General features: G+C 34.4%; 2 protein-coding genes across 2 annotated transcripts; both read right to left on the reverse strand.

The window, feature by feature from the left end:
* Positions 1-444: 444 nt before the first annotated feature.
* On the reverse strand, positions 445-7,508 carry LOC140046362 (probable ubiquitin carboxyl-terminal hydrolase MINDY-4). Its single transcript, XM_072090985.1, has 14 exons — positions 7,354-7,508; positions 6,865-6,984; positions 6,417-6,582; positions 5,604-5,836; positions 4,750-5,247; positions 4,377-4,493; positions 3,505-3,692; positions 3,216-3,279; positions 2,902-3,038; positions 2,614-2,677; positions 1,842-2,003; positions 1,472-1,652; positions 1,081-1,156; positions 445-780 (listed from the first exon to the last, which is right to left on the reverse strand). The coding sequence occupies exons 1-14, from the start codon at positions 7,417-7,419 to the stop codon at positions 732-734; spliced, it is 2,121 nt and encodes a 706-aa protein (XP_071947086.1). The 5' UTR covers positions 7,420-7,508; the 3' UTR covers positions 445-731.
* A 2,434-nt stretch (positions 7,509-9,942) lies between these two features.
* On the reverse strand, positions 9,943-14,111 carry LOC140055867 (tripartite motif-containing protein 2-like). The gene is made up of 4 exons (XM_072101190.1): positions 13,416-14,111; positions 12,726-12,947; positions 12,257-12,439; positions 9,943-11,962 (listed from the first exon to the last, which is right to left on the reverse strand). The coding sequence occupies exons 1-4, from the start codon at positions 14,022-14,024 to the stop codon at positions 10,910-10,912; spliced, it is 2,067 nt and encodes a 688-aa protein (XP_071957291.1). The 5' UTR covers positions 14,025-14,111; the 3' UTR covers positions 9,943-10,909.
* Positions 14,112-15,161: the final 1,050 nt, after the last annotated feature.

Genomic DNA, 15,161 nt, shown 5'->3' on the forward strand with positions numbered 1-15,161 from the left:
TTTGCAGATGTGCAAAGTTGTTTTTAATTATGCCAAACCATAAAACCAAAATGCAAGTTTAAAAATGCCTAGCTAGGCCTACAAGTACCTAGGCTCCAAAAGCTTTCCGTGATCTGTTTTAATGCTAGCAACGTACTGTATGTTGCATGCACGTCAAATGCGTTGTTGAAGCGAAATCAAAACAAACAAGTATTTTAACGCAATTGTTCGCTGAACAATGCTGTTATGCAAATTAGTAGAATGTTGACATCATCCATTTACGTGCTTGTGAAAGCTTCCTATTTAATGACACTTTTAGCTGAAAAAATCGGCGTAATGTACCGATAAATTTCTTTTGTAAAATAATATTAATGACTTTTGCCGCATGTATTCATAACTATTCACATTTTTTTATAAATTATTGTTACAAAAAAAGAAAAAAGGATTCATTTAATACATTCTTTGGTACATATATTTATTTTCAATTTTTAAAACTTCCAGAAGCGCTGTCCACTTTCAAATAAATAATTATATTATAAAATATTAGCATACAGTATCAACTGTGCTATGGTAACTATATTATTTTAATTGGTAAGATGTTTTGCCCTACTCTGACGTAATTTGTACATTATACTAAGTACATTGAGAATATGTCAAGTAATTCTCGGTATTATTTTACTACACATTTTTACTTGTACTGTAAGCTATTACACAAGACACTACCCCTTTCCTCCCCAAAATATTAGAAACCATTATAAGATTGGTTCAGACCCATTCCAATTTACCACAGCACCAGGCCACCTGTGGAGAACAAAACAAAAACTAGGTATTAATAGTAATAGTAAGATTATTAAACAGCTAAAATCACATTCTTGGGCCAACTTCAATGTTTGGTTCCCCTACATTTCACATTCATTCTGCTTACCTTTTCTTTCCTCACCTTTGACACTATGTTAGTAGAGTACTCCTAAATATAATTAAGCCTAAACCTCTAAATACCTTCTAGAATACTAAAGTTCATTAACGCCCTAAGCTAGGCATCTATGGTACTATTATGTATATCATTGTGCGACGTGTGGTGTTTAGAAGGACTGTACTTACTTAGTCCTTATACATAGTTCCAATGGTGGTATAAGATCATCTTCGCTTGGTAATTCTGGATTTACTTGTGTTGTGTCTGAAAGATAATATAAAAGTACATAATAGTTTCAACACTAAAGTTGTCTCCAATAATACGTATGAATAACTTGTTTCTTCCAATAGTTTTTATTCCTTTTTTAAATTTGGGGTTCAATACGGCTAAGTTTTAAGCTAGGAAGGGAGTTATAATAAAACTTTGTTTTTGCTGTGTTATATGGAATGTAATCTATCTTGAGTAATCATTTGCATGGTCGATTATGGTCGATTGTTAAGAAAAAATATGTTCACATCTACTGTATTGCCTTATGAATTTAAATTTCTTTTTTTATTCCATTTCTGTTACAGTACTTACCAACTGTAAGCCTAATCTCTTCATCTTGCCTAGCTAGGCCATCGTAGTAGTAAAGGTCAAAACGTCTTTCAACCCTCCAGTCACTAATGAGCTCCTTCTTCAGGCAGAAGAGTACACTGAAGTGGCTCTCACTGCACACCACCCAGATAGGGTATTTAGGTGTCTTGTAGTATCTTCCAACCTAGATTTATAATGTTAATGTTTAAATGCTGTTTACACTGTCTCTCTGGCAAAAAAATATGGCTTTAATTGTATATTATGTAATTCACTTTACCATAGAAATATGATCAGTTAACAAAATGTAAATGTAGTATCGTAAAAATAAGTGAAGGCTCCCTCTCTCATTGGCTGATAAAAAGATTATCCTCACCTCACAGGATTTGTAATGCTCAAATAGAGAAACAAGTCCAATATCACTACGCCTGCTTAACCCCTTGAGTAGCATACTGTCTGTGCCACCAGAATCTAGTTCCATTATATCATTGAACACATTTGAGACGGCTTCACCGGTTAAATACAAGTTCACCATTTCCTGTTGATAATAATATTTATTCGGTCACCAATGGAAAAATAACCAGGAGAATAGACTAAATCCCAAATAGATTCTCCACTCTATAAATACAAACAGTTTAAATACAACCTCATATACAAGAAAATGAAATAATTGTAACAAAAATAAAACTATACATAATATGAAATAAAGTGTTTTGTTAGAGCAGCCTTAAATATTGAAATTCTTTGAAATTTGGTATTTTCTCTTATAGTCTAGGGAAGGAAACAAATACAAAAATATGAAAAGTATTGCCTTTCGAATTCCAACATAAAAGCCTACCCGGACATCTTTCACTAGTTTTAATGTACTCATTGAAAGATGAGGTCAATTTTAGAGGGTTGTAACGTGTTGCCTACAAGTACTTGATGCCTGGGTTCAAATTATTTTGAAAAGCAGATGTTTTTTCCCATTTTAGCTTAATAAGGCCTAAAATTATTCTTCCCAAGCTGGACATTTATGGTTAGGGGTTTTTAGGTAATGTTAAATGTAAATGCACAGAAAAAAAAAACAGTGTACAGTACACACTCAACCCATGTTGGAAAAAATCTTGTTTTTCTATCAGTATAAAATCATTGATGTTTAAAATTACCTGGGTACAATAGCCATGAGCTCCCATAAGCTTATTTGTTGGTTCATCCATGTCTACAATAATTCTGAAAGCACAAGTTTTTATTTTCTTTCTCACACATTGCAGAGATAAATGTTCTGGTAACACCCCCAAGAGGTCCCAATTCATATATTTATAGTAAACAAATTGATTTTTTAGTGGGCGACGGTACGACAACTCAAAATATTGGGAACCTCCTGCAATTTTCTGGAGACTTGGGAGGTCTGCACCCCACCATTATTAATTAATTTCTTGTATTATTATACATACTTATCAACAGTTCTTGAGAATATGACTGAATATAAGCTGAGAATTACTCCTGGGCTGTTTTGCCCCTCAAATGCACCGATGTTTGCTTTCAAAAAGTTTGATAAATCTTCATATGTCGAAAATGTGTTCAAATTCAACTGAAATCGAAAAGGTCTAAAATTAGAAACAAATTACAATGCATTGAAGTATGTATCTGGGTTTTTATTAGCCAAGCCAGATAATATCCACAAATTCTATATATTTACAGTATCATGCAACCTTTGACCCTCCTACCTTAATTCCCATCCTACCCCGCACTGTCTTGGTAGACTTACCGTTTCAGTAAGGTTATCTGCTTTATATCTTCCACCACAAGTGAAAACTGTTCGACCAGATGACCTGGTGAAAAAAGTCGGTAAACAATAAATAACTTAGGTATTAAGAAACATTGATATTTCACTTTGTAAAATTGTTAAATTGTATAAATACATTATGGTAATTTACATATTCAGGCAGGTGTGCCAATATAGATAGAAGGCAATATGTTTAAGTTGCATATCAAAGGTAGATACTGGAATGATGGGAAGGTAGAAAATAAACATAATAAATTCCATGAGGACCCACAAGCATACAGTTGCACTTTTTCTGCTACCTGCCCGCCAGAATATATCCGCTAGGCCACCAGCAAGACATTGAGATCGTTCAGTAGGGAGTGGCTGAAGGCTTGCTGAGCTGGCATGCTTTCTTTCTCCAAACAGCAACTGTTGCAACATGCAGGCCTGGACAGATGCTAATATACCACAAGGACCACCCTAAAAAAGATTTTAAAGAATTTAATATTAACATTTTTAATAACAGAATCCGGGTCATCATAATGTGGTCCATATTTAGGAGAACATTATATTATATATAAATATATTAAAGGTGGTACATTTTAGTCTTTGTACTGGACTGGTTTTCTTAACATGGACACGTGATTGGTTGAAAGAGCTTCATATGATTAAGTGCATTTAAAATTATTTCAGAATGTTGGAATGTTGGAGACACATCTAGCTGGCCATAGTTTTAACCAAAAACTATATTGAAGGCAAAGTATAGAGTATCGCGATGTGACGTCACAATTATAGAGTGCGCTGCATAGTTGCTAGCCAACCAGAAAATGCGTTCAACGCTACTATGTTGATAAACTGTATAGATCTGTACTTCAATTATGTATCTTAGCTTGATTTTTATAAACTTAAACTGTAGTTGAAGAATAAATAGATTATTAAAAACAAATATTTCGTGATCTTTTGAAATTTTAGTTTGTTTTTATTGAAAATTATTAAGTTTTAAAATGACAACTTCAATTCCAAACCATTGGTGACCTGAGAATCATTCAGGCAGGTTGAACGCATTTTTTGGTTGGCTAGCAACCATGCAGCGCCACCTACCGTCGTGACGTCTCAGCACCGTGATACTCTATATTTGTATACTCTATTCTGTGTGTGTCTTACCTTGTGTTGGACGATACCATACTCTAGCCGTGCTGCATTTGAAAAGCCAAAACCTTGCTTGTACCATTCATCATTGAATGCTGATTGCGAGGTTCCAAATATTAAATTCTTTAGTTCCTATAAAGTTTAAAAAAAAAATATTTTAATATATTGCTACTTTTAATACTTCAAAGTTTTTGTTAATGCAATAATGTACATGTACCAACAATCACTTTCAAAATTCTCAACTCAGCTGTGACCTAAAGCATAGTTTAACGCTTTCTACCCAGCCTCAAAGCACCTTCCCAAAAAAATTCTTTTATCCACTCACATCACATATATCGCCTATCTGTTTTATACAAATTTATTTGATTTTACTTTTTATATACTTTACCATTGCTTCATTCAAGGTGATTGGCTTAGAGCTAAAATTAATTTTGCTTTGCAATCCAGAAGGCATTGTCTTTGGTCCAACTTTCTCTGTTATGCCATCATCCAGATCATCCAAATCTCCAAGCTCAACATCTCCCAGTGTAGTGGATTTCTCTCTCATTTTAGTGCTGGATTTTCTCCTTCGACTCTGTGGTCTTTCCGGCATAGAATCCCCATCCAGTTCCCTGCTTTTTCTAAGGTCTTGGTTCTCGTCTTTTTTGGAGTCTTTCTCATTTTTTTTCTTTTCTTTTAGTTTTGAGCTCCTCGAATTGGCGGCTATCAGTAAGTCTTGAAAGGAGTCTGTAGATGATTTAGTGTCTGTTTTATTGCTCTTTTTATCTGTGAGGTAATCATCAACTATATGAGTACTGTACTCAGACGTGATGTCATTGTCAAAGGTCAAAGAAGCATTTCCAGATATGTTTGCGGAAGTTTTCTTTTTATTTTTTCGACTTTTATCCTGCAAAGATAAAAAAAAATATTACATGTAAATATTGTATTCATACAGTAATAAATAAAGAATTTGTTATGTGTTGGAAGAAAGAAAATTGACTACAATTAATGTTTTGATATAAAATTAGACAGTGTAGGCATTTGTTCCAGTCATCATCATTACAATTGTTTTTGTTTAAATCCAGTATAGGGCTGTGGCCTTACTTAAATGCATGGGCTTTTTCCAGTTGCTACTGAGTTGAAATTATTTGTTAAAAAAGTCTAAAAAATAGGCTAGGTAAAATAATTTGGTTGTGCAGTTACGTCTAGACAAATATTCCTTGTCATGCATAAAAAGAAAAAATTAGTTGCTACGAAACTTACATCTAGATTACTAGTAATAGGACCAGACATTCCTCGTCGCCTTGAGCTTGAGGGCCTACTTGTAGCTTGTGCAGGGGCTTCTGTTCTTGAGCTATTTTGATGAAAAGATTGCCTAGGCTTGTTGTCATCTTCATTATCAAACCTAGAGCCAGGCCTCTGAGCTGGCATGTGTATTACAGTGGCTTTGGCTGCTTTCCTGCCTGACACATCTTCTGGAGGTAACCCACTAAAAGCTGATAAGAAAAAAAGGTTTATTTAAATTTACAATATTGATTAATTTGTATTGTAAGTACAGTAAAATAATCAGAAAATTCTAATAAAAAACAGATACTAATACTTATTTCACTAGACAACAACTGATTGGACTATGAGATCTCACTATTGTATGTGAAAATTAATGTAGAAATTTAAAATTAATACATTTTTAAAGATGGTGTAAGGTTAATTTTTTACTTCTAAATGCAGTCAAGTCAAAAAAAAATTAATGTGAAAATCCACTAGCAGATTCTCAGTACTGTATGTATAAATTGTCCAGTATCATAGGAAAATTCTGTAATCCAACGTCACATATGGCACATATGATGCCTGTAATAGGCCATCACTGTGGTACATATGGAACACTGTATTACAGAATGTACATGATACTAATTGTGCTATTATTATGTGGAGATACAGTATAAAGAAAATCAGGTGAATCTTTAATTTATATTTACTGTAATATTATTATATAATAATTTATTTCCCACATAGTTTTTCAAATCATCTATCATTATGCAATTTTTATTCAAAATCAAAAACTACTGTATTCCTTACCAAGTTCACTTTGATCGTACAGAGCAGATGTCTTGTTAGCATTACCGCCAGATAGTGAAGCACCGGAAGAGCTCTGGGTTGGAACAGTGCTGTTCTTACTGCTATGTTTCTCCAGAAAATATTTAGTTATAATTTCTATCATGGACCTTAGTGGTTCCTCCTGTTCCTGAGAATTAAGAATATTCATATGGTTAATTTAAATATTTATGAAAATTTATTTAATTTTTAAATATTCATGATAATAAAAAGTATTTTGAAAATTCAACTCTAACTTAACAGCCATGTTGATTTTTAAATAAACTAGTGACTATTTTCATTTTTCTGCAATCCGACAGATCATTTTTATCATTTATGAAATATTTAGCGCACCCCCCCCCCCCCCCCCCCACCCCCCAATCTATTATGCTGGATCCGCCCTTTATATTCACATTTGTGGTTTATCACTTACTTTATTTTTCTTCATCAAATTATTGATATGGATTTCCTTAGCAAGTTGTGAACGATTACTTATACTATAATCGTTCCTAGGTAATTCTTTGTCCATTGACTGAAGAGTAGCTTTAAGGCTCTGGATAAAAAAACAAATATAATACAGTATTACTTTTTTTTATTATGATGATTTTATTTTAATAATAAATTAATATTACTTATGATAAATGGCTAGGGCCTATTATAAGGTAGTCCTCTATCTAGTTAGTAGTCTCCCTGTACTTGGCATAATAAGTCAAATTAAATAGGTAGGCCTAAGTCATTTCTTAGTCTAGATAAGCAAACTAGATAAACACAATATTTATAGATAAGCCTAGGGCTAGGCAAAGCGTGTCTAGTACTAAGCTAGCTATAAATTATGGCAGACCTCATTTGCGTCAGTGCGCCATGGTAACATGACACAGTGAAAGGCTTGATGATTGCCAGCAGACGGGTTGGTGGTATTTACCTTTCTACTGAGATATTCTCGAACCAATGATGCCGAAACACTTTCCACGTATTCATTTTGAATCATCTTGGCTGATTCAATTATTTAAATTAATCTCTAATTTGATGCATTAAAGTGATATTCCTGCTAGGCCTAGGCCCACTCATTAACAATTTAGCTACGGGACAAGAGAGCTGAGTTTGCCGCGCGGAAAATTAGATTACTGCTAAACAAAAACAGGCTGTAGAGGGCCCACTTTAGTAAATATGACCACCACCAAAGATAGTGTCTTTGCCACCACCAAAGATAACACTATCAGTCTTTGATATGACTAAAATTGTGTGATAAATTCAAAACAATGACGCAAGATAAGATCAATGTTTCAGAACTATTTTTAATTCGAAAAATAAAACACATTTTTGGATACCTTTATAAATACAGAATCACATGATTATTGAGATGGGCATTTTTAGAACATCAGCCTCTATTTATGAACACAAATACAAAAGTAGGCCTATTGAATACTTAAATAAAATAACACAAATGCGATCATTTTAGTTAAAAAAGGAAAATTATTAGTTTAGGCCTATGTTATATCATTTAATATAAATAATGCCACACATGACATTTAGGAATGTGCCTTTTGGTAGCCTACGTTCTATACAAATTATGCAATTTAGCCTACCAAGATAAGCTTAGGAAAATCGTAGAATTTAAGAGCTGCGCTTAATTATTGGACCGAGTGACTAAATTTATCATTTACTGTGTATTTATTTAGTTTTATCATCGATGCATACAGTCCATTCACAACAGATATTACCACTGTCATCTGTTGCCAATGTCTGAAGAATCCATGAATGGAGCTATAAAGAAAAACACAATGCGTTAATTCACCTGAAAAATAGCTCAGTCTGTACATTGAAATACTATCTTGTATTTTCGGAAAGAACAAATATTATTTTAACACGTAAATGATAATTTACATTATATTATATTCTTATTATTGTCTGTAGGCCTATATCCCATATATCCTTATTCCATATCTCACAGTCTGCTTAATTCTTAATTTAGCTTCACAAAAAATAAACCACATGTTTTGTTTCTCGTGGGTTCGCTTCTGTTTTTGCCTCCGATGCTCGTGTCGTGTGATAGTTTTCATTTTGCTGCTTTTCATTTTGTTGGTTTTTATAGGCCTAGACTTTTTAAATGTCTTACTTGGTAAATATTTATATGAAATAGTTTGTAATTGTTTTGTACAAAAAATCCCATTTTTTTTTTTTTTGGCTGGTATGGATTTTTATTTGCATTGAATTGCTTTGATGTTTTATATTCAATGTAGAAATCAAGATACTGTGTCGGGATCATTATATCTGTAATTATTACCGTAGATTTACTGTTCAGGATACGATATTTTTTTGTTCGCGGAAAGAATAAAAATAACCGTATAATATATGTTTACGTTTTTTGCATTTTGTCTACATAAATATTGTCGCTATCGCTTTTTTTTTGTTATATCGTATGAAAGAACCATTTTATTCGGAAAGAAACAAGATAATAATATAGTATTATGATAGTTCGTTGAGTGTAACTTTGCAGTATAACTTATATTTTACCTTACGTTTCAAGATAGTTTACAGTCAACGAACTATCATATTAATATACCAATAAAAGCATAAGCAAATGTTTTCACTAATAATATAGTAGTATCAACTATAGGAGGAGTGGTTAGGACACTTGACTGTCACATAGAGAGACCTGGGTTCAATTAATTCCCATTCTACTCAGTTGTAAAATGAGTACCTGGTTGAAAATACTAGGGAGAATAAAGCGGCGTAAAGAAGGACCAGTAAAAAAAATCAAAAAGTAAATATTTACAACAATACACTTGATCTGGACTCAAGTGATTGAGAAGAATTGAAACTTTAGCAGCCAACATTTCACGAATGAACATTTTAAATCCCCTTAAAGATGTATTGTTCCCCAAAAACATAAAACATAAAGATAAATCAGACCTTGAAAATCTGTTAGTATACGGTAGTTTTAATAAAGTTAATCACTTCCGTAGAAAAAAAACCGAAAAATTATATTTTCACTTATAAAATGAAAAAATAAACGGTTAAATTCAACAAAAAATCCATTGGCTGGCAGCCAATTTGACTGTTTTTAAAAAATTACAGTTTTTCAGGTAAATTAAGTATTTTTCCAACAATTTTTTTAAAGAATAATTCTTTGCGGGAGGACAATACATAATAGATGCAAGTAACTTGACTCGCCACAGATGACCTGTCGCTTTGCCATCGATCATATCGCGCTGCGTTGCGCCTACTCCAGCTCTAGTGGGAACCAAACTTAATTTGACCAATCACTACGCGATGATGGATGACGATTCATCGTGTATAATATTAGGCTTACCACCCGGGGTGGGTCTTATCGAATCTATGCTAGACTGTCTCCCTTAATTCTCAGATGCATGGGTGTTAGCCCTACAGTTTATTCTCACTCGAAAACACCGAATCTGTGCATACATTTTCACCGAAGCTTGGACAATTTACTATCATTAAAACATATTTTCATAAATCACACAAAGTACAAATCCAAAAATGTTTGCTAGCTAAGAAAGATTTATTAATTAACATAATAAATAATCATTTTTGCCGCACGGCAACAATCTTTACAAGTGAAACCCGTCATTGTGGTTACTCTTTTTTTAAACTCATTTTAAAGACACCAAACAACTTGCATTTTTTAAACTAATTCTTAAGTATGAAATAAATAATTCTGCAATTCTACAATATAGATGACAAGTATGTTAAACACTCATAACACAATGCTCTTTGTCTTCGTAAAATAATTATATAAAAATATTAAAAGCAATAAATATTGCTTTCCCCGGCGTTATAGATAAAATTATAGAAACGTATAATGCAAAACAATTAAAATTCATTGTATATCTTATGCATTATTATACAGTTTCAAATAAACCACTGTGCGTAACTTAACCAACTGATGGTGTATCGTACATTTTTAATATAACTAAATAAATGTACCAGAAGGTGAGTAGTATTAATTACTTGCATCATCTAAAATATGTTTTACTAACATATTTTAATTTTTTATAGTATATCGGTCTAGAAAATGAATTGAGGTACAGATAATTCGGTTGATGGTACACAAGCATATGGTAATACCGATGTTAAATTTGGTAATGAAGTCCTTAATAAAGTGTGATGTATTTTACTAATAATGATGTCAGCGGTCAGCTTAATTTTACAAATATCTTCAATGATGAATCATGCCTAACTACGTAAAAAAAAGGTGGGAGTTCAGTATATTTTTTTGGTTATGTATAACCATAGAAAAACTATAATTCATTATACATTTAGAAAAAGTATAAAATTACCGTAGCAGAATTAGTACAGGTACCTTCGTGGTACTGCATGAGGATAAAATAAAAGTAGAGATTAAATTAAATTAAATTAAATATTAAAACGGAAATTGTATGCTACATGCGCATGCGTCCCAGGCAGTATAATAAGACTCAAATCAACGCCCGTTTTAAGAGTCGTGTTTTTCCAAACTAACCAATAGAAAAACCCCTGACTGTGTGCTGGTGTCCGGTGGGGGAACCATTGCAGACGAGAAGCAAAGGATGCTTCTCTTTGGTGACCGTGCATCCCAAGGGAAAGTCCATTCCATCCTCTGGCTTGTCGATTCTCTTGAGTAACTTGCCTTCTGTACCGTACATACATATGCGGTTACCGCCTGACACGATTATGCGGTCTCTTGGGTCGATTGCGATGCCACGCGGTTTCAGCTCTTTGGTCTCGTAAGCGATGGAGAAACTGTGAACGTACTTTCCAGCAGGATTGAAATGTTGTATACGAGCATTGCCTGTATCTACAACGAAAACATGGTCTTTGCTGTTGATGGCAATAAACCAAGGGATGCGGAACTTGCCAGGTTTTGTACCCTCACCTCCAATGGTACGGATGTACACTCCTTCAAGCGTGAACACCTTCACGCAACGTGCCTTGTGGTCGACGACATGAACCAACCCCTTTGTATTGATAGCGACTCCAATTGGTCCTAGAAGCTTGTCTTTGCCAAAATGACACTTCAAGGTACCATGTTTGTCACAAACGAAGATCTCATGATTATAGAAGTCAGCAGTCACTATATCGTCGCAATCACTTACCGCTACATCTTCTGGACTAAATGCATGCTGCATACCGTCATATCCAATGGTAATCTCTTCCTTTGTCTCGCCATCACCGTCCATAACTACAATTCGATTGTTGAAACGATCCGAGACTATAAAGTGACCTTCTTTGGTCGTGGTAACGCTACGTGGCTGATTGAGTTGCCCATTAGACCCACCGTATTCAAAATCAAGTCCGCCACGAGGAGAAACCTTCACATCAAACGGAGACCCAGTGACTGCATCTCCGAACACGGTTGCGTGAACTTTGAACTTTCCAGCACGATGGGGGACAAATTTCACGGTGTACGTGCCGTCAGCATTGTCATTTGCCAAGATAGGCATGACGTGATTGGTACAGGATTCCAAGCGTGCTACAACGTCACTTCCACCTTCTGCAATCTGGGTGCCCATCTCATCACAGAGAGTAATCTGTAAAAATAGCAGAAAATATTAAAATGTGATTTACACACCGCACCACATTAATGATCTCTCATCAATATTTGATTTGCCCCAAGAATAAACAAACGCAAGCAGAGCACTGGGTTTTGGTACTCAATCAGAAAAACTTCACCAGAATCCCGGTCTATATTTTCAAAATGAAAATTCTTGGAAAATACAGTAACCGTACATGAGACCTAGTATTTGAATCTAAAATATATTATTTATGTAGTATGAATGCTATTATTCTTGGCCCATTAATCTGATTGACCAATATTTTCTTACCAGAAATTCCATTTCAATACCAACAGTGGCATCTTTTTCACTGATGTTCTCCAATCGTGATTTTTCAGGGTCAGCTGGGAGAGTAGTTCCAACTCGACCAACACAGTCCTTACGAAGGTCTTGTTCAAACTCATCATTTATCTGGAACTCCAGGTTGGAGGTTTCAATCGGGGCAATATTAACCTAAATAAAAATAAATACATAGGCCTAACTGCTTTAGAAAATGGTGATTGAAGGAGACCTTGCATATATACTTGCATTGTATTATATTTGTTTTGCAGAAATGTAGTTCTAAATAGTCAAGAAAATGTTAGAAAATGTCCGCAATATCTGAATTCTGAAAATTAAGAATATTGGGTACGGTATCGATCATCGGAAAGTGTAATTTCTTAGACAGCCGCAACAATTTTACTAGCCTAAATATCTGTTGTTTAATTTATTGGATTATCAAGCTAGTGTCCTGACAAACCTTTTTGGCAAGAAGATCTTCCAATCGGTTGATAGTCTTGGCTCCTTCAGCTGGCAGAGTGACGTGGTTACCGAACGTAATAAGATTATCAGCGAACTCACAGCTGTCATACAATTCCTGACGAGCAGCTGAGAGATGGTGTAGCTGTTTTTCAACGCCGTCGTTCTTGACAGCGTAAGTCCTGTCGATGTCACGAAGAAGCTCATCCCGATACCTCTGAACCTACAAAATTAAGTTACAATTATTATTCACTATAGCATATCTGAATCATCGACAACAATTTGACAAAACATTGACTTCATTTTTTTCTCTTTGGGAGCTGGTATTACCAAGTATTTTTGTTGATAAACTGGCATGGACCAGCGTCAGCATCACCAGCATTCCTTCTAATCGATTCGATTCACCACCATAATGTGTGATAAGAGTATAGCTACTTGGTGGAAGGTAGTTAGCTAGCTACCAATTAATGTTTACATCTGTTTAAAATGAGTGTTTGGTGTATTAATTACCGTGAATATATTTATTTCTGATAGCAGTTGTAGATGTAGGCCTCAATGATCAAATTGGCAATAATAATTAATGTTTTGTATTAACGATTTGTTACATATACATTTCTTATTAATGCGCTTATGTTTTGTTTGTGCAAAAATATAGATTTATTAATGTGTCTTCGACAAAAATGAAACTTACCTTTTCACAAAGTCGTCTTGCAATTCCTTCAACAGCAGACTTTGCGGCATCAACGTTTTTCTTCAATTCTTCGCCAACACTCTCCACGCGTTCATGAGCAATGTTGATGGTATCAATCTTTTCACGGCTTTCTCCAAGAAGCCCAAGCACTTCCTCCCTCTTGTCAACGTAGGTATGATGCACATCTTCAAGCTTGTGTTCGGAAGGAGGATGAGACACGGTGATACATCGAGAGCAGACGACCTCCTGACAGGTAACGCAGAATTTACTGATCTCGGTGTTGGTATGCTTCAAACAGAATGTCTGCTCCATACAGATCCGATCACTACGCAGATTTCCATTTCCATGCTTATCAACGAAGAGAATTAAACTTCTCAGAAACATGCTGTTTGGCAATTCCTCAATACCGCCTCTTGGGAAAACATGCTCCTGTGCACATGAAGCACATATCAATTTTCCGCAATTGGAATGGACGGATTTTTCCAAGCAATCCAGGCACTGAGCGTGCAGACAAGGTAGTGTTTTAGCGCGCTCGTATCTATCATTGTGAATTGGGCACTTGAGGAAGGCCTCGTCTATCGTCTCTCGGCGGATTGAATCTTCAGCCATACTTGCGCCTAATTATTTCTTGAGTCAAAGATTTGAAAACCAACAGAGACGATATTCGCTTCCGAGATGGAAAACATCTGAAGAGTTTGGGTGAGCTGGATACCTTTTAAACTCACTCAAGTTTTGATTGACAGGCGAAACAAAGCCATATTAGGTAAAACTGCTGATCTGTGAAAATCAGTGCGATTCTATTCGTCTCTGGGATTGGTATCAGTTTCAGAAACGATCCATGTCGGCGGTCAGCGGCAGCTGTGACAAAACCAGTGTCCAGACAAGGACAATTATACCCGGTTATCTGTGAAGATTACAACATAACAAAATATTTCTTATAGCTAGTTTTTCTGGAATGATTTTTGAAATAACTGTACTAAGCAAATAGTGAAAACAATTTACTCAATTGTTAAACAAGTGTAGTGTAGTAAATGCAATGTTAACAAACCATAAAGAAAGATAAATTTATTTGCAAGCTGCTGTTCAAAAAATTCCTGATGAAGTCATGTGAAATTATTTACATATTTCTGTTTTTCCCCGCTTTTTCTAAATGTTTGTTTTCATCTTTACTTTTTACTGAAGATTTTTAAAGACAATGTAGATTTGCCACTAGCATAATGATGTATTGTCCCACAAATAACATGAAACACGAAGATTAACAAAAGCACTAATAATTAGTATTGACTTTCATAGGAAAAAAACGAACAAAAATAATGATTTCACAAAAAGGCTGCGCTACACACTAATAGGAAGATAACGATCGACGATAAATAGATAAGCATCATTTTCTTACATAAAACAAAAAGAAATTAGAAAAGTTAGTTAACCATTTATGCTGTCTTAAATCCAATTCTATGACGTCATTCATTCATTCATTTGGTCAAAATCTCAAATTTCAATACGAATACAAGATATTATTGTATACAATTCAAAAATATTTAAAAAGTATAAAAATGCAAAAACCGAGTAAAAAAGTAAAATCTGTAAAAAAAAGTGTTAAAAAGAGTGCTAAAAATTAGGCCTAAGGGTAAAATAACAATAAATTAAGCGTTAAAAAAGTGTCATAAAAATGTAAAAGTATTAAAATTGATTTTGACCAATAGCCCAATAAAAAATAACAAGGCCAACAGCCATAAGTCGCGTGCT

Source organism: Antedon mediterranea, chromosome 1 (genome assembly GCF_964355755.1).
Source record: "Antedon mediterranea chromosome 1, ecAntMedi1.1, whole genome shotgun sequence".
In the NCBI taxonomy this organism is placed as follows: domain Eukaryota; kingdom Metazoa; phylum Echinodermata; class Crinoidea; order Comatulida; family Antedonidae; genus Antedon; species Antedon mediterranea.